At 34.9% G+C, this 23,989-nt stretch overlaps 2 protein-coding genes across 2 annotated transcripts; both read left to right on the top strand.

The window, feature by feature from the left end:
- The first annotated feature begins 642 nt into the window (after positions 1 to 642).
- LOC125837907 (uncharacterized) lies at positions 643 to 11,094 on the top strand. The gene is made up of 6 exons (XM_049516981.1): positions 643 to 873; positions 964 to 1,103; positions 7,877 to 8,229; positions 9,213 to 9,309; positions 9,395 to 9,682; positions 9,834 to 11,094. The coding sequence occupies exons 1-6, from the start codon at positions 735 to 737 to the stop codon at positions 10,809 to 10,811; spliced, it is 1,995 nt and encodes a 664-aa protein (XP_049372938.1). The 5' UTR covers positions 643 to 734; the 3' UTR covers positions 10,812 to 11,094.
- A 4,137-nt stretch (positions 11,095 to 15,231) lies between these two features.
- Positions 15,232 to 19,460, top strand: LOC125837905 (uncharacterized). The gene is made up of 3 exons (XM_049516979.1): positions 15,232 to 15,397; positions 18,832 to 18,964; positions 19,375 to 19,460. The coding sequence occupies exons 1-3, from the start codon at positions 15,237 to 15,239 to the stop codon at positions 19,429 to 19,431; spliced, it is 351 nt and encodes a 116-aa protein (XP_049372936.1). The 5' UTR covers positions 15,232 to 15,236; the 3' UTR covers positions 19,432 to 19,460.
- Positions 19,461 to 23,989: the final 4,529 nt, after the last annotated feature.

Genomic DNA, 23,989 nt, shown 5'->3' with positions numbered 1-23,989 from the left:
ATTTTGATTCTAAAATTAAAAAAGAGAGGAATGAATTTCAAATTTCTTTGGATTAATGATACAGTAGATGCTCTATAGTAATTATACGCGTGATACAGATAATTAAATATATCTTCTAGATATGTATCTGGACGCGCTAGATACATATACTAAAGGTCAAAATATGATAATAATTAGGAAAAAAAGACAAATATATCCCCGAAATATCGTAAATGGTATGCAGATAACCTTTGTCAGATTTTTGGTACATTGGTGCCCCTACCGTCCAAAAACTAGAGCATATATGTCCTTCACTCTAACGGAAGACTAAATAGGGATACGTGACACAATCTTATCCACCGATCCGACATTTACTAAATATCAGATCGACGGATAAGATTATGACACGTGTATGTCCATTAGTATAAATAGTATATATGCTTTAGTTTTTGGACAACATGGACATTTATGTCCCAAAAGTATGATATAATATCTATATACTATTTACGATAGTTTGATGATATATTTATTCTTTTTCCCTAATAATTATAATATAGAAAATTCACAGAAAGACATGTAATTTTTTATTTTATTTTTTAAACGAATAGCCTAGTTGAAAAGTGCAAATATCCATAAGAAGAAAATAGAGTTACCTAGCAAAAACCTCCAATATCGTATTTTAACAAAAACCAGTAACATAAAAATCTCTTGACGAAAAAAATCAAAATCCATTCGATTTGGGAGTTGCTTCCGAAATGGCTCCGAAGCCGAAAGAGAAAGCAAAGGCATCTGCAGTAGCAATCCCTGCTATATCAATTGAAGACCTCTTCACTTCGCTTAATCGCCATATTCAACGATCCGAGTATGAGCAAGCCGTCAAAGTTTCTGACCAAAGTAAGTTTCTTTACGAGTTACAATTTCATCAATCTGTAATAATCCAATGTATCCATACTAAAAAAGGCATTTGATGATTTTTATTTGAAGTTCTTGCGGCTGCGCCTGGAGATGAGGACGCGATACGGTGTAAAGTGGTGGCGTTAGTGAAAGCAGATTCTATAGAAGAAGCATTGGTTGCTATTAAAGACTCTAGAAAAAAGGGTTCTGTTGATCTTAGCTTCTTTAAGGTAATAATGCATGTTTGCACTATATATATAGCTTAATTTAAAGGTGACTTGAAAATAGGCATTATGAACCCATATATATCTAGGGATTTTGGTTTTGCTTTGACATTGAAATTGGAAAATTGTGCAAACGGCGAGTTTGGTATGACAGAAATTTTTCCACGGTGTTGATACTGACTTCTCTATTATGGGCAGAAGTCATTGTACATTACAACATACTCTAACTCTCTCCATGTCACTTGCCCAACCAATACTTAAAGAAACGCCTTTGAAACTTGTAGTCTAAAACAAGCTATATATATTAAAGGTAAAAGTAGGAATTCAAAGTTATTATTCGAAATATAGAAAAATGTGTTCTTTTTGGGACATACTAAAAGGGAAAGAGTATCACATAATTTGAGACGGAGAGAGTATACATCTTTAGTACTCAAAATCACCAAAGCACTGTTCTAATTTTTTGGTGAAGTAAATAAATTGTATTAAAGAGGTGTCAAGAGGATGCAGAGTTACAAAGCATCTAACTGTTAGCTTCAGGGCAAAACTATATGAAGCTAAAACTAAGCAAAAATCTGTACAAACAGTCAAAATATAACCCTAACACCACTGCTAGGTCAGGTTCAAGGAGCTAATAAAATCCATAAATCTGTCGACACTGTTTACAAGGAAGTGAAAATGCCAACTAAACATACTAACTAGACATCTAGCCTTTAGAGTACTTGTAGGAGCTGAAACTCCATCAAAGCGTCTGCTATTCCTTTCCTTCCAAATACACCAAAAATTTGCTGCTGGGATCATTCTCGAGATCCTTTGGATGGTTTCATCAACTCTCCAGAGTATCCAACTTCCATAGGCAACTTTGATGGAGTGGGGCATGACCTATTGGAGGCCAAACATAGAGAAAAATAGATGCCACATGTCATCTGTTCCTGAGCAATGCAGAAAGAGGTGGCTGACAGATTCGTTATTCTGCTTGCAAAAGAAGCATCTGTTGACAATGATGATACCTCTCTTTCTAAGATTGTCTTGTGTCGGGCATTTGCTATGGAGTGCTGTCCAGGTGAAGCAACTAACTTTAAAGGGCTGTCTAGTCATCCAAACATAATTTATTGGGTAAGTATTGTTTTTGAGCATATTGGTATGTAGACCAGACATACACTCAAAAACCATTAGAGTGATGTTGAGATTGTGGACTGTCTGCTCCACAAAAAATCAAAGTATCATCTACATAGAGCAAATAAGAAACAATGATAGTGGTGGAGGGATTCCTTCCAACCTGGGACCCTTGAATCCATTGGAGTTCTTTGCCAGCATTTGAGTGAGCCCACCTTCCATTGCCAGAATAAACAAAAAAGGGGGAGAGAGGGTCTTCCTGCCTGCGACCCTTTTGAGGAGAAAAAAATCCCCACAGGGCTTCTATTAACCAGAACAGAGAATTTTACAGTTGAAATACAAAAATATATCCACCTTATGCATCTATTTCCAAACACCATCTTCTTCAATGTATCAATTAAATAAGCCCAATTTAATCGGTCAAAGGCCCTTTCTATGTCCAGCTTGCATAGAAGGCCAGTATCCCCAGTTTTGAGCTTCCAATCAAGAACCTCATTGGCAATCATGGAGGCATCAGTGACTTGCCAATTTTCACAAAAGCACTTTGCTGTCCAGAAATCAATTTGGCCTAATCATCCCAGCCCCCAAGTCATTTTCATTTTCATTTTCCTCTCTGTATCCTTTGTATTTGGTCTCAAACTCAGAGTGTGGTAATCCAGTGTAGTGGCAAGTAGCTTTTATTTGTTGCTATAAGTTTTTGTTTGTAATCTCACTTGATTAATATTATTTTGTCTTACATGATTTAGCAGACTGAGGATAACCATTAGGTATTTACGTCTGGAAAATATGAGTTATATATGATGCCGGGAAATGTATTTGCATACTTTGTTCTTGTTTAACCATATAAGATCAAACCTCTCCAAGGGTTGCAAGGCCATAACGAGTAGCTGGTGGGTTGTTTGATTATCCTTTGTTTGCTAACTAATTTGTTTTTCTATTTCCCCACTTTGTCTTTTGTTTTATTTTCGTGTATGATTAATAACCAAACCAAAATCGATAACAACCAAACCGATAAAGGTATATATTTGGTTTGGTTTTAATAACTTTATAAACTGATTAAATTGTTTTGGTTTTGGTTTTGATACATAACCGACCCAAACCGTCCCGTGAACACCACTAGGCACAGAACTGAAGGGCAGCTAAGTGCAGTGAGGGTCTCCATGATTCTGTCTCTTTGTACAGTTTCTGGCAGTAATCCAGAATACCTTCCTTGATCAACCCCTTGTCATCAGTTATGCACTCCCTTATTTTCAAATGATAAACGGTATTGCCTCTTTTGTGTGAGTTAGCCATTCTCTGAAAGAATTTTGTGTTCTTATTTCTTATCACCCTCCTTCAACCATAGGCATCTAGATTTTTGTCTCCAGCATACTTCTTCTGCAATTTCTATCTGCTTCAATTCTAATTTCAGGCTTAGTGACCTCAGTTTCTGATCGGGGTGTGAGTTCTATGTTCAGCAATCTGCTCTAAGTCTCTCCTGCTCTACCAAATCCTTGCTCCTTTGAGCTTCAATTTTGCCAAAACCCTCTCAATTCCATCTAGTAATGTCCTTCATGTTCCTTAGCTTTTGTGTGAACATAAAAACTGGGGTGCCCATAACTGTATAAGAGTTCCACCAATCTTTCACTATATCTGTGAAACCATCAGATTGTAACCACATGTTCTCGAATTTAAAATATGAGGGTGATGCTACTCAATCCCCACTTTCCAGAATAATTGGCTTATGATCTGAGAACACCATGGGCATGGTATATTACTTAATGGCTTTGAACATTTCACTCCATTCAGGGGAGATTAAAAATCTGTCAATTCTTGAGGCTTGGGAAAGCTCCTCCACTCTTGATCAGGTGTACTGTGCTCCTGTAGTAGAGGGTCAATCAACTCCGATTCTAGGATGATGTTTGAGAAACCCCTCATTGCATGTTGTTATCAATCTTTGAGAGAAGAGAAGAGGAGAAAGAGAAGAAGGTACAATGTATGTTGTTAAGCTAGTTTGGATACTCTTACCAAAGGTCGATTTCCCAGGATGTTAGAGGCAGCGATATTTTCATCTGATAGTCACATATTGTATACCTGAATGATATGATTACAACTGAAACATCCTTACGGCTTCCTCCGAAGGGCAATTCCAACTAAGAAGTAACTAAGGGAATGAGAGAGTTTTCTGATTTCATAGAGGACATGGAATTAGTTGACCTGCATTTAGAAGATGCTGCTTACACATGGTTTAAGGGAGATCAACAAGAGGCAGCCTCTAGAATTGATAGAATCATGATTTCTAAAGAATGGGATGATACCTTCAACAATTTGAAACAAATTCCTCTTCAAAGGTTGGGCTCAGATCATATACCAATAGCGTTGATTACTGGTTGCTGGGAGAGGAATAAAAGCTACTTCAAGTTTGAAAATTGGTGGCTGCAGTCAGAAGGATTTGTGGATAGAGTTAGAGAGTGGTGGAGCTCCTTCAGTTACACAGGAAGACCTGATTATGTTTTGGCATGCAAACTTAAAGCACTGAAACTTAAGCTAAAGGAGTGGAAACAAGAAGAGGGTGGAAATCTGGGCAGTCAAAGAAGGAGATTGTTAGAGCAGTTAGCAGAATTAGATACAGAAAGGGTGAATAGAACTCTCACTGTGGAGGAAATGACAAAAAAGGCTGCAGTCTTACTTGAGTATGAAGAGCTAGTCAAGAAAGAGGAAGTTTCATGGAGACAGAAATCAAGAGTACTATGGTTGAAGGAGGGAGACAAGAACACCAAATTCTTCCACAAAATGGCAAATGCTCACAGGAGATATAACAATATAGATCAACTCATGATACAAGGAGAGGTTACTCAAGAGAAAGGCAGAATTGAAGGGGAGATAATAGCATATTATAAGAACCTGTATAGAGAAACACATCAATGGAGACCTTCTTATAATAATGTTGAATGTCCAATGCTGACTGAAGGGGAAAAAATGTCCCTGCAAGGCAGATTTGAGGAGAATGAAGTTCTAAATTGCCTAAAGCTATGTGCAGCCGATAATGCTCCTGGTCCAGATGGGTACACAATGGGTTTCTTCATCAAGTGTTGGGATGTACTGAAGAAAGACATCATGGACACATTTCAAAACTTTTATGAGCAAGAAGTCTTCGAGAAGAGTTTTAATGCTACCTTCATTGGACTCATTCCAAAGAAAAAAAGAGCCAACGAGTTAAGGGACTACAGACCAATTAGCCTCATAGGGAGCATTTACAAAATACTCTCCAAAGTTCTCACAGAAAGGTTGAAAGTTGTGATAGACAGACTGGTGGACTCACAGCAAATGGCTTTTATAAAAGGGAGACAAATTATGGATGCAGTGTTGATTGCTAATGAAGCTGTAGATTCCAGGATTAAGCAGAAGAAACCTGGCATTCTATGCAAGCTGGACATAGAAAAAGCATATGATCATGTGAATTGGAAGTACCTTCTGAAGATTTTAGAGATGATGGGATTTGGACAAAAATGGTTGAACTGGATCAGCTTCTGCATTTCTACAGTTAGCTTCTCTGTTCTGATTAATGGGTCCCCTGCAGGGTTTTTTCAAACTCAAAGAGGACTCAGGCAGGGTGACCCATTGTCCCCTTTCTTGTTCTTAATTACTATGGAGGGGCTGAATAATATGCTCAAGACAACAAATATGAGAGGATGGGTAAAAGGTTTTGACGTGGCTAGAGAAAATACAGAAAGTTTGGAGGTGACACATCTTCAGTATGCAGATGATACACTGATTTTTTGTGGAGCTGAGGAAGACCAATTGAAATACTTAAGGGTGATCCTGGTGCTGTTTGAAGGGGTATCCGGGTTGCACATTAATTGGACTAAAAGTTCTATGTATACTATCAATGAGGTCAACAACATAGACTTGTTAGCTTCAATTCTAGGGGGTGAAGTAGGTACTCTACCTACAACATATTTGGGTATGCCATTGGGAGCAAAATCCAAGTCCTTAGAAATTTGGAATGGTGTGATAGAGAAGTGTGAGAAGAAGCTGACCAGATGGAAAACTCAGTACTTGTCAAGAGGGGGCAGACTGACCCTCATTAACTCAGTCCTGGATGCTCTCCCAACTTACATGCTGTCTTTATTCCCCATCCCACCAGGGATCACTAAAAGACTAGACAACATAAGAAGGAAGTTCTGGTGGCAAGGAAACAAAGAGAATAGAGGCTTTCATCTAGTTAAATGGAATGCAGTGACAACTGGAAAGAAGAATGGTGGTCTGGGAATAAAGAATATGGAGCTACATGGCAAAGCACTCTTAATGAAGTGGTTGTGCAAATACTCAAATGAAAACCAAACACTTTGGAGAAGAGTGATAGGTGCCAAATATGAGAATGAAGACAGTTGGATGACTAAGATTGTGACCACACCTTATGGGATCAGTTTATGGAGGTCCATAAGAGCATTATGGGAGGAAGTTAAACCCAAATTCAAGATGAAAGTGGGGAATGGGAACAAGATCAAATTCTGGAAGGATGACTGGCATGAGAAAGGTAACCTGGAAACTCTTTTCCCTGATATTTACAATCTGGCAATGTTCCAACAAAGAACTATTGCAGAACTATGGACACCACAAGGGTGGAATTTCATCTTCAGGAGAGAACCAAATGACTGGGAAGTGATGAGGTTGGCAGAATTCCTCAACTTGGTTGGAAACTTTACTGGACTTCAAGCATATGAGGATATGCTTTGGTGGAAAGGCAACAATAAAGGAGAGTTCAAAGTGCATTCAGCTTACTGGATGATGGATCAATCAAGCCAGCAGAGTCCCATCTGGCCCTGGAAACAAATATGGAAGTGTAGAATCCCACACAAAGTCTCATGCTTTATTTGGCTCCTAGCTAAGGAAGCGGCCCTCACTCAGGATAATGTAATGAAAAGGGGGATAACCTTATGCTCTAGGTGTTTCCTATGTGGGGAAACCTTAGAAACTGTAAATCATCTATTTCTACACTGCAAATACACTCGGCAGCTTTGGAGGATTTTCTTGAGTCTTGAAGGTATATCCTGGACTATGCCTAGGAGAGTTACTGAGGCATTGTACAGCTGGGAGGAGGCAGGTGCCATTGCAAAAGACAGAACTAGATGGAGAATTATCCCTGCTTCAATATGGTGGGCAATCTGGAAAGAAAGGAATTCCAGATGTTTTGAAGGCATAGAAAATAGTGTGCAGGATGTTAAACTAAACTGCATTTTGTTGTTATGTTTTTGGTGTAATCAATTATACTCAAATGACACTGCCTCTATAGTTGATGTTTTAGACTCATTATAGAAATAGAGTAGGAGTGTCTAGAGTACATTTGTATATAAGGTTTGAGTACAACCCATGTACTCTTGTGATATAATACATCGTTACCATTTTCAAAAAAAATAATAGGAAATATACGAGCAGTCATCAGTCCCTGATCTTGTCTACAGGAGATAGTTAACCATTTTGTAAGCTTCTTTTCAGTGCGAAGTTAGCTTGTATCGTTCCAGCACCCGTTTTTATGCAAATTATTTACATATATTTGCCTTATTTTACTGTGTACCTCCTCTACTTGATGAAAAAAAAAAAATGAGTTCCTTTCTCTTCAGTTCTGGATTTTGTTTCTCTCATTAACATTTTTCCTTTTTCATTGTCATGCTTTCTTTGAAAAGGCATATTGCTTGTATCGGCAAAATAAATTGGAGGAGGCTTTAGAGTCCTTGAAGGGGCAAGAAGGAAGTACTGAGTCAATGCTGTTGGAATCTCAGATTTTGTATCGATTAGGAAAGATGGGTGCATCTGTCGATATTTATCAAAAGCTCCCAAAGTCTACGATAGATTCCTTGGAGATAAATCTTGTTGCTGGTCTGGTTTCTGCTGGAAGGTCTTCTGAAGTGCAGGGAACCTTGGATTCACTGAGAGTTAAAGCAACTAGCAGTTTTGAATTGGCTTACAACACTGCCTGCTCTTTAATTGAAAGGGAGAAGTACAAAGATGCCGAACAACTGTTATTGTCAGCTCGAAGGCAAGTTTGCTCTATTAAGCTCTTCTAACACCATGAAAGAATTAGATTCAGTTAGTCCTGACTTGTTTTATTTGTATGACTTTTATCCATTTTCTTAACAGTTGATGATGCACAATCTATGACTAGTAAAAAAGCATCAGATATTTCCTTGCTTGGAAGTTATTGAGGGTTTAAGTTGGCATCAAGATGTACTTGCTTTAGCTATTGATATATTCTTGTCTCTATGAACTTAAGGAGAATCTTAACCATCTTTTATTTTCTTATTTGGGTTTAACTTTTTGTTGGCTTGTTAACCATTTAATAATGATAGACTGACAATTTAGAACTAGTCTAATTGAAAAGATGTGCCATTGCAGTCAAAAGTGCTTGTATGTTGGGGGTTAAAATGTCTGCAAAGCTTCTATATCTACTTATTTGGCTTATGTAAATGGAGTTTACAGTTCTTTATACAAGAAAGAAAGTTTCTTTAGCTATTCCAATTTTCAGGATCATGCAAATGATGATTCTGTATCTTTGTTTGGTTATAATTGTTACTTGCCTTTTCTATCAAATCTTAATGTCTTCTCTTTTGGTTCTCCTTTTTTTTTTTTTTTTTGGGGGGGGGGGGGGGGATAGAGGGGGCATGTTATATGAGGCTGTAAATCATTAGTTGTGTATATTGTAGGATGATTTCCTCTTTAGATCTTGTACACAGTTGAATGCAGTTTATTATTTGCTGCCAGAGATGTAGGACAAACTGGAATATCTATTTATGAGATGTCACAAGGGACAAACTGCATTCTGGTCTATTCATTTGGAACAATCATAAAATGAAATTTTCTCTTCCTTCGTCTTTTTAAAGTTTATGTACTTTTAGAAGTCTCAAATCAAATGGGGTAAAATCTTCCACTTTAGAATTCTCTGTGAAACTTCCAGTTTTTGCATGAATGAAATGAGAATATAAAAGAAAGACGAATATCTTATTGTGGACATTGGAATTACAGAATTGGTCAGGAAGCACTTATGGAAGAGAATTTAGCTGATGATGATGTTGAAATTGAATTGGCACCTATAGCTGTTCAAATTGCATATGTACAACAGGTAAATTATCTTATGACATGAGTTTGACTAGCCTTCTTTTGCTTTGATAAGTTGCAATTATGCAAGTTTTTTTGTTTCTCTCCAGATTCTAGGGAACACCCAAGAGGCTGTTGCATCGTATACTGATCTTGTCAAAAGAAATTTGGCTGACGAGTCTTCACTTGCGGTGGCAGTAAATAATCTCATTGCTTTAAAGGGTCCTAAAGATGTCTCTGATGGCCTAAGGAAACTTGATAAGCTAATAGAGAAAAGTGATGGACCAGAGAAGTTCCAGCTTGCACGTGGACTAGACTTGAAGCTCTCACAGAAGCAAAGGGAAGCAATATATACCAATAGGGTGCTGCTGCTACTTCATTCTAATAAGATGGATCAGGTATATTATCTGAGATTTACATTGTTTGCAATGGTTCTCCTTTTACATTTGATGCATTAGAAACAAGGTGAACCATGATAGACATCCAACTGCTACTGTTTATTCCCAGAGTCTTTTTCCACTGTTTATTTTTGTCATTGGATTGTTACAGGCTAGAGAACTTGTTAGTGCTCTACCTGCGATGTTCCCTGGTAGCTTGATGCCTGTACTTCTTCAAGCTGCTGTACATGTGAGAGAGAACAAGGCTGCTAAAGCTGAAGAAATACTTGGACAGTATGCAGATAAGTTTCCTGACAGGTCCAAGGTTATCCTGCTTGCAAGGGCTCAGGTTGCTGCAGCTGCTGGCCATCCGCAGATAGCAGCCGATTCCTTAGAGAAAATACCTGACATTCAACACAAGCCTGCAACTGTTGCGACCATTGTTTCTCTCAAGGAACGGGCTGGTGATACTGATGGTGCTGATGCTGTGTTTGATTCCGCAATCAAGTGGTGGTCAAATGCCATGACTGAAGACAATAAGCTCAATACCATCATGCAGGAGGCTGCTGCTTTCAAGCTCAGGCATGGAAGGAAAGAGGAGGCAGCACGCCTTTATGAGCAGCTAGTGAAAAGCCATGGAAGTATTGAGGCTTTAGTTGGATTAATCCAGACTGCAGCCCATGGTGACATTGAGAAAGCAGAAGCTTATGAGAAGCAGTTAAAACCACTACCTGGTTTGAAAGCAATAGATGTCGACAGTTTGGAGAAAACTTCTGGTGCCAAGCATGCCGAGAAAGGCCCGAATGCTGGTGTCACTGAAACATACGAAGCGAAGAGTAAGGATAAGGCAAAGAAAAAGAGGAAGAGAAAGCCAAAATATCCAAAGGGGTTTGACCCAGCTAATCCAGGACCTCCACCTGATCCAGAGAGGTGGCTTCCCAAGAGGGAGAGGTCTAGTTACAGACCAAAGAGAAAGGATAAGAGAGCAGCTCAAGTTAGAGGTTCTCAAGGTGCAGTGGCTAAAGAGGCAGCGAGCAATAGTGATACAAAATCAAACCAGCCAGCTAATCCAAAAGGAGGCCCTCAGAATGCAAGCACTGTGCAATCAAAGGCTTCATCCAAATCTTCCAGGAAGAAATCAAGGAAGTAATCCAACAACAGATAACCAATGTTTCTTTGTTATTGTTTCGGTGGATTCTTTTTGCCTGATTCGTTTAGCATTTTTGTTGTACAACACGAGTTAGTCTCGGAGATGCCCATTTATCTATTGGTAACTTTTTGTACTTTTTCATACATAAGGTTGTAGGGGAGGGGCATTGTTGCTTGCATCTGAAGTTAACCTACCTTAATCAGATTTGGAATGGTCTCATTTACTTGGTTCTGTTAGGTCTAAACTATTTAGGATTGTGGCATCAATGGATGGATGAGCTATTTTGTTGCTTCTTTCTCTCCCTTTATGCTCTGTTCTGAAAGCAATTGTTTCGTACCATGGTAGTGTTATTTTAGGATAAGGTATAAGTAGCCCCTAGATTATAACCGAAATCTCAAAGACACACCTTAACTAAACTAAGGTCCTATTACCCCCAAAACCCATTTTTTTTGTAATTTTGTGCACCTTTTTGCTTACGTGGCATCCAAATATCTCCATGCACCTCAATTGCGTGGAGTCGTGGAGTGTGCCACATAAGCCAAAAGGTGTATAAAATTACAAAAAAATAATAATAGAGTTCCAGGGGATAATATGACCTTAGTTTAATTAAGGTGTGTCTCTGAATTTCGATTATAATCTAGGGGTACTTGTGCCTTATCCCTTATTTTTATGTCTCTTACTTCTTGCAGTCTAATCTGCTGGGGATATGTATTATTCCCTATGTGGAAGGAAGTCCATTTAACTAGAGAACATTAGCCTTCTATTTCCACACTTGGTACACGTAAGGGTCGTTTGGTTACGGTATAAGTTGCATTTTATTCATGTATAAATAGTTGCATTAGTTTTACTATGTTTGGTAGAAGTTTTGTATTAAGTGGAAAAGTCAATATGAACTTATACCATGTTTGATTGGTAGGATTCCAAATATTGTATAAAAGTTATTCATGTATTAATTTTATGCGGTGTTTGGTTGTGTTTTTTGTAGTGCTACATAATTAATACCAACATAACTTATGAGGGAATCTATGTATAAGTTATGCAGGGTAGAAAGTGAAATAAGTTATGCAGGTATTATATATATATATATTAAAATAGTAAATTACACATTTACCCCTATTCATTTACTTTAAATTTTTTTTATTGAAAACTTTACCTAACTATACTATTTTCCTAACTTTTTTTTTAATTCACGAGCAACTTTTCTTTTTCCTGTTTTCATTTGGAATCCAAATGTAATATTTTATTAATATTACAAATTGAATGGTATATGCTTTGCTGGCACATATGTTAATCATATATTAAGGTTATATATTATTAAATATATTCCACTTATTTAATTAACATGTATTATTATTTTGTTTAGGATGTGAATTTATACATAATTTCTATATTTGGTATATTAAAAATGTATAAACAATATATACTACATATTAATAGAATATTTACATTATATAAAATAGGATATTATAATGTACTTGAAATACATTAATCGTATTTTATTTGTATAAGTTATAAACATAAAAAAACAACAAAAAGAAAAAATAGCGGTCCCAATTAAGTATAGAGGGAAAAAAAATTTCTTTACTTTTTATTGAAAAAAGTGGGAGAATTTATACTATTTGCTTATTTATTTATTTATTTATTTATTTGTGCGTGTGTGTGTGTATATATATATATATATATATATATATTAATTTGCAATAAATTCAATATTTAATAGTTAATAATTTAGAATTGTGATCTCTACATAACTAAATAATACATACATAACTAATATCTGCATAACTGAACCATGCATAACTAAACCCTGCATAACTAAACCCTGCATAACTAATATCTGCATAACTAAACCCTGCATAACTAATACATGCATAACTCTAACCAATAACCAAACGGCCCCTTAGTTCTGTGAACTTGAAAAAATTTGAAAAAGTAATATTTTACTTTTGTAGAAGGAATAAATATCTTATATTAATAAGACTGAAAAAATTCTTGGTGATTGTTGCAACTAGCCAGGAACAATAGATAGTAACAGAAATAGAAGTCGAAGGAACAAGAATCTACAAGAGTGACTATGTCTACTAGTATGAAAGAATAAGTGAGATTGTACTAGACCATCTACTAACCTTTTACCTTAATTCGTATTCTCAATAGTCTTTTAAGGTCATGTCATTGGTAAACTAAAGTTGCACCATGTTTTTTCTAATCATTTTTCTTCAATATTTCTTCAATATATCTTTATTTCAATTGAAATTATTTCTAACCACTCTCACACCTCTGTGTTGAGATAATTATGCCTTTCCTCTTTACTAGGGTTGTTCAAAATCGAATCGTAACTGATAAGTCAATCGCAAAATTAATTTATTGGCTTATTGGTACTGTATTATCGAATTAATGATTGGTCAATAGATTAAAATTTTATAATTAATGGTTTATCGATGCGGGGACGGATTACTTAATTTCCTTATTGGGTAAACTGTTAACCCGTTAAGAATCATCGTAGTTACATTTTTACCATAAGTATATTTATTAAGTAAATATTAAAGTGCTTGCACCCTCAAAATTTAGACTTTATATGTGTCTCACTGTGATTTACAATTACTGAATTACCAGCTTAAGTAGGGCTACAAATAATATTTTGTTTGATGAGAGATCAATCTAAATTGTGAGTGAAAGTGAAAGAAGGGGAGCATGAAATATTGAAATCAATACACCGCCCGATAACCATCCGTTAATTCCTAATCCGATACCAAACCAACCGATAGCTTAATGGTTGGCTAGCGGATTTGTATATTTAAAATTCGATATCTGATAAGCCAAACGCTTAAGCATAATTATCCATCCGATTTGTCCAATAAACAACCTTGCTCTTCACATGTTGTCCTCCATTAGATGTTTTTGTATCACCTAAAATTTTCATCAAGGCTAAATTTAAGTAACGGCAACTTTCCTTTAGTTGGATATCATGATAAAGAGACTTTCCTCTCCATTATTTTTAAAGCAACAGTTTTCATACTTAGGGTTCATTTGGACATAATTGAACTTTGAAGTCCGACTTGAAATTAGATTGATTTAAAACTAAAATTTTATTTGAACATACAATTTAAATTTTTTAAATTGTATTATTTTTTTATAAACATAAATCCTTCATAATTTGTGAAAACTATCTCAATTTCTCCTCTTATACAATATTCTAATGTGTGAATTAATAAATCAGACGTCTCTATATTCCTTTTATAAATAAATATTTGCAAGTACATATTATTTCAAATTTTTAGATACGCACATTTACAAAGATTCATTGGTCCAATAAATCAACATTATCAATATTAACTATTCTTTGATAAAATATTCCTACATGGTGTAGACAATCTCTTCATATGGAGTATAAGTTTTTTTTTAAAAATAAAATATAAGCTTATGAATCAAGTTTTTTATTTAAAAAGTTTTGAAATCACATTAAAATATTAAATCCTATTTTTTTTGAAGTATTTGAAATTATAGTTTTATAAACAAATGCTCATCTAAAATCAAACTTGAAATTAGATTTTCAAATTTTATGGCCAAACTTTCCTGGTATGAATCCTTGCCTTATAGGCGCTGTACCTTGCACAAACTCTTCTTTCATCTTATTTCATTTTATATGACAAGGTTATTATTAAAGATTCAAACAATTTTTCTTCATGACTTCTTCAATTATATTCCTAATTTATTTTAATTTTTAAAACCAACTAATTTGGAGTATTCGTAAGTTTCTAATGTTACCAAAGAATTTAAAATATTTATGTCTAGTCATATGCTTTGAATTAATTAAATAATCGACATTGTACTACAAAATTTTCTCCTCGAAACATGAGAACAATTATTAAGAGAAAATGACAAAAATGATCCTTTGAGGGTACGGAATAATTTTCATTAGGTAAGGTTTTAAATTTTTTTCTATCACCTTTCATTCTTATCAAATATTTAACAATTTATGCTTATTAAATTTGATAGAAATAATGAAAAAAAAGGATTTATTTTTAAATATCAAGAAAGTCTTATTAAAAAAATGCAACATAGAGTTGCACTATAAAACAAAACAATATAAAAAGTTGCAAAAATCACACCTAAAAAAAATACACTAAATTTTGAAATAAATGAAAAATAGCACAAAATATGAAAATTGACCTCTAAATTTGAGTTACGCTAATCCCCATAGTTACATCAAATCTATTTTATTTTTTTTTATGAATATTTGACGAAAATTTAAAATATTAACTTTTGACAAACTTTAACGTCTACTCGAACACTCACTATGTTAACTAGTGGGGTTAATATAGCAAAAATGGGTTAATTTAGCGGGTAATTACAATCCGACCCGACCCGACCTGACTTCGGATAAATTCAGAAACAGTGTGTTTTGTTTCTCTATGGGGGGTGAAAATGGCGGCATCATTCAGATGGGTGTTACAGCTACACAAGGACGTACCAAAAGCAGCAAGATTCTATTCAGAAGGCTTGGATTTCACCATTAATGTCTGTACCCATAGATGGGCTGAGCTCCAATCTGGGCCTCTCAAACTTGCTCTCATGCATTCATCAACGTATTTCTCTCTCTCTCTCTTTCTAATCAGTTGATTCTGGATGAAAATGTGTTAAATTTCGGAGTTTGGGTTATGGGGTTAGGTAGTTTACTGTGCTTATATTTGAAGTTTAGCTCTATAAAATTTCAGAATTTTTATTCATTAATTGTGTTTCTTTCCCTTGCTAATTGTGCTTGAATACTCATCCAAAATTTTATTATTCAGAAAGATGTGTTGAAGTTGTCATTCTTTGGGTTTAAAAGTTAGGATCTTTTAGTGTTTCTCTACTTTCAAGCAGTTGATTGTTTGTTGATCAACATGTTATAATGTCCTCATTTTTGGCTTCTGTCATTAGGTAGTTTTGTATCTTATATTGAAGAGTGGTTTTCGACAATTATAATTCCCATTTCTCCTCATATCAAAATGGTGAGAGTATACATTTTTAATTTTTTGATCAAAGCTCACTTAGTTTGAATATTGGGATGCTGATGGAGTGGACAGTTCATCACTTAGGTGCGTTCGGTACGGAGGAAAATGCTTTCTAATATTTTCATGTTCAGTTTCTCTAGGAAAACAAGTTCCTTAAAAATGAGGAAAATGACTTCCCTAGTCACTTAATCTTTACCCCACCCCCGTAGCGCCCCATCCCCACCATCCCATCCCCCATAGTGTTTGTCTAGATCATATACAAATACTTTTAGGATAATATTTTTTACTTACGTACAAATATAAGAAAATAAGTAAGAAACCTACTTATTTTTCTCAAGAATTTTTTCCAATAAAATATTTTCCATGAGAGCCATTTTCCTTCATATCAAACACACCCTTAGAGTTGAAGGCAGTTTTGAGGAGCAGTTCCGATATGCATATTTTGGAGTATTTATCTAGAGAAATAGTAGATGCTTTAGTGGGAAGAAAGAACATATGTCTTAAGAGTCCTTCTTGCTGTGTAAGAAGAAAATAATAATTGATTTGTTTCTTTTTCTGAAGTTATGTACTCCTTCAACCTATATACGGAACAAAACTTCCTTGTACTACTGTAGTACCTCCTTGGAACATATTTAATACAAAATTACCTTTTTCAAAATTACTTTGGAACATTGGGAGTATTTCTTTGGGTGGCTGCTGACGGGTGATGTAACAGGAAAGCCATATGAGAAACTCTAGCAGCTCCCAATCATTGGTTGAATTTCAGGGATTTTGAGTATGTTCTCAATGCATCCGTCGAGGTCTTTCTCTTGTTGGATGCTTATCTAAAAAGTAGTTTTAGGGTGCTCAAGATAGTTGTCATGTTCTTATCTTGGGCTTCTAGGATTATATTTAAGTGTGCTGGAACAAAATTTTAATGATGTCACTTACTGAGGGTGATTTTCTAGAATTGATGTTGTCATCTTTTCAAGATGTATGGTTTTATATGTATCTTTTCCCTAGCTAATTTTATATGGAGTACTCTGCTCAAAATGGTTTGAGCTACTTTAACTATCCGCCTATGCCATAAATATTTGATTGAGGATCAAGATGTATCGAGATTCTCATTTTGGTATTGGGAGTTGAGCGTGCTTATACTAATTTTGTAATGCAATTCATACTAGGTGGCTTTGAGAACTTTCTCTGGTCATAATCTTTTTTTATAGGAAGTAGGGTGCTTAAGGAAGTTACATTAATTGTTTCGATTCAAATTCTCACTTTGCTACCTAATCCTAATGTGCTAACAATTTTGCTAGTGGCATGGCTTTTTAGATCATTGGTTCATATCTTTACAAAAAGAAGTATTTCTTTAGTAATAGTTAATTGGATTAGATTTTTTTTTAACATCATAATGAGTCACATGTGCAATGCTGGTTTTTTCTTCTTTTTTTTGATCGGTGAAAGATGAATATATAGATAAACAACATCAAGTAAGTGGTGAGGAGAATGTACAGAATAACCACACTGCAGGTTTTGTTATCTGCTAAAAAAATCTAACATGACTCCTTGTTCTCAAAGATTCTAGTGTTCCTTTCCTTCCAGATTGTCCACCAGATAGCTGCTTGAATCATGCTCCATAACCTGATTGACGTGTTTCCTAGACCTTTTCTATGCTAGCATGAAAAAAAATCCAAGGTAGAATAGGGCATTGTCAATTTAAGGCCGAGGACGTTGAAGAAAAAAATTGCCATAATTGGGAGGTGAATGAGCAATGGAGGAAGATGGTTGGCATCTTTTAACTGATGTTCGCAGAGTGAGCATCTGCTGCATCAGATTATCAGACCTCTTTTTTGCAGATTGCACTGTGTTAGAACTGCTTCTTTTGTTACCAACCAAGTGAAGCACATGACCTTGGAGGGGGCTGCACTTTTCCAAGGCCAGGAAGAGTTTAAATCACTATAACTGGAGAGAAGTAGATAACCTTTTTTGACAGTGGATCTACCATCCGGAGCTCCATTCCATGACAACGGATCAGGCATATGAACAGGAATCACATACGAAGGAACAATTCTTGCAGGAAATTTGTTTGTGAGGAGGAATAATAAAATCAAATTTTGCACTAGGCATTGTAAATTATGTCTAGTTTGGGTTCCAATCATTTTTCAATGATGTCAACAGGTACTCATTGAAGTTCCTTCCGAAGTATGATATACCATCATATCATATTAGCAATCTGACATTATGCTGGTGTTCTATTGAGGAATCACACGTTGCTCTGATAGGATAATTAGTTTATAGGCGTTGTAGATAATGATGCAAAGCAGCTCACTCAAGCTCCTTTGAGAGTAACTAATACTATGCTGGATATTTGTGGGCTACCAGACAGAAGACACATCTTGGATCAGATTCTTAAGCTGTAATGAGTGGTCAGAAAGTCTAGGAAGATCTAAGTTTTAACCACATCCATACATGCTTAAGTGTTAGAACATTCCAGCCCTTCTAGTGCAACTATGAACCATCTAGTATATGTACAAAGGCAAGTTCAGTGTGTATAAGGATGATTTGTCGTTTAATAGAGTTGTACATGTCAAGATAAGGTCAAGTTATGATAAACCTCAGCTCTTACACCTTCACAGTCCTGGATATGCCTTAAGCTTAGTTTGTTTAGTTTGCATTCAGACATATGGTAGCCTTGTTTGATATCCTTTGCGTACTGTATTCTGCTGCATTTTCAGCCATTTCTCCTCTATCCAATCATCTGTTTCTTAATTAGTTCTCAGGAGCCGAGAATGTGTGTGATGAGCCTATGGTCCTTTTTCCTTTTTGTTCTTTTGTCTTAACTTTATGCACTAGCCTTCACATTGTTGCCAGCTGTTACTTCAAGTTTTTGTCTGCAGCTCAAACTCATACATTAACTATGACAATTGTCTGTCTTTGCTTACTGAGTAAAATTATTTCGCATCAATCGGTCACTTTTTTCTTTTGTGATTCTTCTTCTGTTTATTGAACATCATACAACCAGTTAACTGCTAACATTAGTTTTACAGCGACATTGTTGTGCAGAAGGGATACTCATCCCTCCTATCCTTTACAGTTGGTGATATAAACAACTCGGTGACCAAGCTAATGGCTTTAGGGGCTGAGTTGGATGGCCCCATCAAATATGAAATCCATGGAAAGGTAACCAAAATTTCATAAGGTTTCTCTTCTCCTTTATTGTTGCTTCAAAGCATTAGTATCACTGTTATTGTACTAATATCATTATTGAATAATCAGAACTATTGCTCTAGTTGCTAGCTGTGATTTATGTTTCACCAATTAGGCATTCTATTTTTTCCCTTTTTAGCCGAGCAAGTGATAGCAAATTCTGCTGTCAACTAGCATAAAATGTGAAATTTGCTGTGCTTCTCGATGTGGAATGGTTCATATCTATGTGGTTTGCTTATATTTGTTGACCAGCAATCTATTACTGGTTTATGCTTGTTATTTACATATTGATTCAGAATTTTGTTGTGCAATCAGCACCGGTTTCTCCCCATCATTTATGTTCATGAAAGCTGACTATCACATACTGTATATGGTTCTCGTAGGTTGCTGCCTTGAGGTGTGTGGATGGGCATATGTTGGGTCTTTATGAACCGTCCTAAGACTTCTTTGAGACGACTGCTTGCAGGTAAACGAAATTGTGACTTGTATTACAAAGGCAAATTGGATGCTTGACACAAATTTTGCATAAGAGAAATTTGACTCTTGTTCATGGAGGTGAAACACAAGAAGGTAGAGGAGATAGTCATTACTCATTAATGTACCAATTGTTTACAGCAAGAGACTACCATTACAGTAGTAGAATTCCTACTGTGGATTTCAATTTCATCCTTTTTGTAATGCAGATGCATGTCATGATGGTATTAAAAATCCTTCATACAAGTGAGTCTTTTCAAGTAATTTGGGTAGGTTCTCTACCAAGCTTGTATAAGGGGTTTTCCATCATTAATATACTAGTTTAGTGTAGCACGTGTGTCTCACTTTAATTAATTATAAATGTGTATAGAAAGAACAAATTATTGTGGGTCTGTTATATTATTAAGTATAAAACTTTTTAAAAATAACATTAAATTTTGAAGATAAAAAATGTACTTCAAAGAGGTACATGATAATTGATAACTTACCATCACACTACCATCTAAGGAGCAAAATAATTTTACTCAAGTAATTGATGAATTTACTCAATAAATACTTTAGCTTGCAACAAATTAACAGTACTAATAGTGTTTATGTATATCACTCCTATGATGACTTTTATGTTAGTAGGCAACTTACTTTAACAAAATCTATTGACCTTTATTTTAAAAAATTAATTCTAACTATCTAATCATCTAAATCGCTAGTTATTTTCTTACTTTCGGCGGAGGGGGCTTGCCTCTCAACCTATTTTTTCAAAAGATGGTAATAGAGGCCCAGAGGCGTATTCAAGATTTTGAGATGATGGGTGGACTATTACGAAAAAGTGAATCTAAGATGTAAATTTTGATCGGTTTGATATTTATTATCACTGAAAATCATTAAAGTTTTAAAATTATAGGTCCACCAATTTAGAAAGGAAAATAAAACAAGATAGATAAAAAATTCATATTTATAACCTCACAGAGGTGCACCAAATCCCCTCACCTTCCCATTGAAGAGGTCTTGGAGAAAGAAGAAATAAAGAAATCAGGAAAAAATAAAGTACAATATTGCAGTTTTTTGTTAATTTTGCTACAGACAAAAGGTTGAATTTGAGTTCAGGCACACACAATACATCTTAAACTACATTACCTCTTTCTAACTATCAATTACCTGACTGAGTAATCACAGCTGATTCACCATTAAGTAACTGAACTCTTCCTGATATGGCAACTGTTAAACAATGAGCTATCACTCACCATGTGATTAGTAGCTCCACTATTAACTATCAATTGTGGATGTGCTAGCTTAAGCTAAGACATGTGAAATAGTACGAAGTTCAGGTGGTAATACAAGTGCGTGGTGAGCGAGTAGTCCCTTGGCAGGCTCTTTGTACTAGAACCATAGATATTTCATTGGTTCATAAAAATAAAGACTAAACTAATCAAAGATTTCGAGGACAATCGACTGTATTACATAAGTTAACTCCTAAAACACGTGAAAATTAACTGATGAAAATGGGAGCAAGACGGGGAAGAAAGATATTTACCTTATAATGCTAAATTTAACTTACTTTATCATACCGTATTTAATCATTTCTTTCTACTTTTATCATGCTTCATCGAGCATTCTTAAATTTCTTGTGCTTTTTATACTTTTATTTTGTAATGTTTTACTTTATTTTTCACTTTAAAAAAAAATTAATTTAGCATCCATTCAATCACATATTACTATGAAAATCGTCAAGATTTTCTAAAAGTGTGTAAAAATAGTGTTACTAATATTATGATGCATATTCAGAAGATAAATAAATAGCATCATTTATTTTTTTAGTTCATATAGTTCAATTTACTAGGTTAGTCATAATTTATAAAAAAAAACAAATAACGAATAAATCAAATATGTTTAGTTTCCATCTCTCTAAAATAGAATTAAAAAAATAAAAGAAATTTCATGAATTCTATAAATTAATATTTTTGAAAGGATGTTGACGATATTTAAGTTTCTTCATTCAATTACATCTAATTTACCTTTTTTTTCTTTTAAATAATTATATTTCTATCTCAATTTCTAGTTAAATATAATTCATCATTTTTTAAAAGAGTTATTCAAGTTAGTATATGATAAAAGAGTTACGTTGAAACAAAATGAATAATAGATATAAAAAAAATAAAAAAAAGAATGTGTCTAATAAATTTAAACAAAAACAAATTAAAAAGAAGAAATGGAACAAAAGGAAAAAATAATGAAAAAGAAGATGAAAGTCTAAGCTCAAAAGTTCCATTTTCCAAAGTATTTAAAGGAGGGAAAAAATGTCTTCCATGAGATTCAAACCTTTGACCTAGGGGCATTTGTTGAACCACTTATCCACTATTTTTAGGGAGTTCATTTTAATATATATACGCATAATATCAGAATTTGACGTTATATATACAATGTAATTTTTTGACGAGGGGCTTCGAGTGAACCCCTTGGGTCCACCTAGGTCCGCCCCTGGCTTCATTCATTGAACCATCATCAAATTGCTCTCCAGACAAAACCTTCTAACTCTCATCCTGAATGATCATCGCATAACACTGATTAATAGTTAGAATAGGGTTCATCATGAGGATTTGGCAACGAGCCTGATTATAGCCATCGATGAGCCCCATGAGAAATTGTACAAGTCGTTACCTCAGCAAACCATCAATATAATCCTTCGATGTTGACAATCACAACAAGAAGGTGGTGTAATTAAATCAATTCATCCTATAGATCCTCTAACTTCGAGAAATACACAACAACAGGGGAAACACTTCGTGTCAATATTGCAATTGCTTTATATAGATGATAAATGCTTGACATTGTCAAATCGCTCCTTCAAATCACTATACTATCATTTAACAAGTTCCTTACTTATATTTTTTACGATCCATGAAATCACCATCGCATTACATCAAGCCCAATCCTACTTCTCAAATTTAGTTATAAAATCATCTCGCTTGATTGTACCATCTATGAAACCCAATTTATTTCTAGTTAACAAATGCAATCGTATTGCTCGACTCCAAAATGTATAATTCTTCATTCCTACGAATTGAATCCCAATTTACACACCACCGGCACCACCAACGTCCGAAGAGGATATAAATAGATGATGATTATGATTGTTCCTCGCCGCTGAAGTAGATTCCCAGAATTACATATACCAATCTCTCAATCCTTACGACATATTCACCAGAAGGACCATATCAAAATATCAACAGTCCATACAATTTGATGTATGAAACAGGGAGAATTGAGAATTTTTCTTGTTTTGCATAATGAAAATTGAAACTGATTTTGTACATTTCAGTGTATTTATATATACTAGTACCTAGCTAACCTTCTCTTAACTTATTGTACATCTAATACAATAACTAACTAACAGAAAATATCTAACCACTAACTATGTGACAGTTATATGCATCATAACAATCTTGACAGCTCAGCTCAACTCTAACTCACTTATCCTCTATATGCTTAATAAAAACTTAATACATGAATAAACTAGTTAATCGTATATTAGGTTGAGCATTATACAATAACCAAAAGGGTTCTTAGTATCCAAGAATCTAAAAACTCTTCTTATTGAATTTAGGCTACCTTAGCTAAGGGTGAGGCTAGTAAAGCGCCTACTTTATGGACAAAACTCAGCGTATGCAGCAACAAAAAGTCCACAATCTATTTATGGTATATCATCAATTAGAAAATACAATAACATCATATTTCAATAGTGGTAAGACAAAACAATTAATATGATACTTACAGACTATTACTTGTTTGTTGGGCAATACCAGTAACATGTCTGACTTCGAATGGGTGAGATTTGTTCTTTTCTTGGTAAGATTCAAGAACTGACCAGTTGGTTCGGTCTTTTTGATAAAAAAAATTCAAGGTACTTTGACAACAATGTAAACAACTTTTGAATCCCGGAGAACAATTTTCTCTTAGTCCTAGATGAGGTGCCAAGGCAGTCCACTAGGTATACCAAACCCTTTGATAGTGCCAACAATTTTATTCTCATATTCAGAAATAACACTGGCATTATCAATGTATGTTTTGAAAAAAACAATTAGTAGTGGTATATCGATATTTAGAATGACTCTGTTGCTTCGACGTCTTCTGCAAATAGTATAAAATGACATCCACATGTTGCACAGATGCATCAACAAGTGTATTTCTGTATCAATTTATATGTAATCATGTCTTAATCAAAAGATAAAGTGGGCATGGATTTACTTGATCAGTCCAGTACTTATTGGGTTGAGACATTACGTAAAACCAATCCTTCTTCTTTGAAAATGCAACTACAAAATCAAGTTGTTTGAACTCAAGATCCTAGCAATTGGCTAAGTAGTGACCGTCCTTGTCTCTTCTGCAATTGTGTAATCATTATAAATAATTATTTAGTGGACAACAAGAAGAAATACTAATAATAGTTGAACGACTTTACTTTTTTGCATGATGCTTGTAAAGACCCTTGTTTATCCATTCCGAGAAGGATGACATTAGTTCAGTTGG

The sequence above is a fragment of the Solanum verrucosum genome, unplaced genomic scaffold (assembly GCF_900185275.1).
Source record: "Solanum verrucosum unplaced genomic scaffold, falcon-dt-bn FXZP01000262.1, whole genome shotgun sequence".
NCBI lineage: Eukaryota > Viridiplantae > Streptophyta > Magnoliopsida > Solanales > Solanaceae > Solanum > Solanum verrucosum.
The sequence above is the reverse complement of the archived record's forward strand: the minus strand, read 5'-3'. Positions and strand labels throughout refer to the sequence as shown.

Coding starts and splice junctions, on each gene's coding strand:
- LOC125837907 (XM_049516981.1), top strand. CDS start 735: ATGGCTCCGAAGCCGAAAGAGAAAGCAAAGGCATCTGCAGTAGCAATC. Junction 8,230..9,212: donor CTGTTATTGTCAGCTCGAAG/GCAAGTTTGCTC, acceptor TTGGAATTACAG/AATTGGTCAGGAAGCACTTA. Junction 9,310..9,394: donor AAATTGCATATGTACAACAG/GTAAATTATCTT, acceptor GTTTCTCTCCAG/ATTCTAGGGAACACCCAAGA.
- LOC125837905 (XM_049516979.1), top strand. CDS start 15,237: ATGGCGGCATCATTCAGATGGGTGTTACAGCTACACAAGGACGTACCA. Junction 15,398..18,831: donor GCTCTCATGCATTCATCAAC/GTATTTCTCTCT, acceptor TTAGTTTTACAG/CGACATTGTTGTGCAGAAGG. Junction 18,965..19,374: donor AATATGAAATCCATGGAAAG/GTAACCAAAATT, acceptor TGGTTCTCGTAG/GTTGCTGCCTTGAGGTGTGT.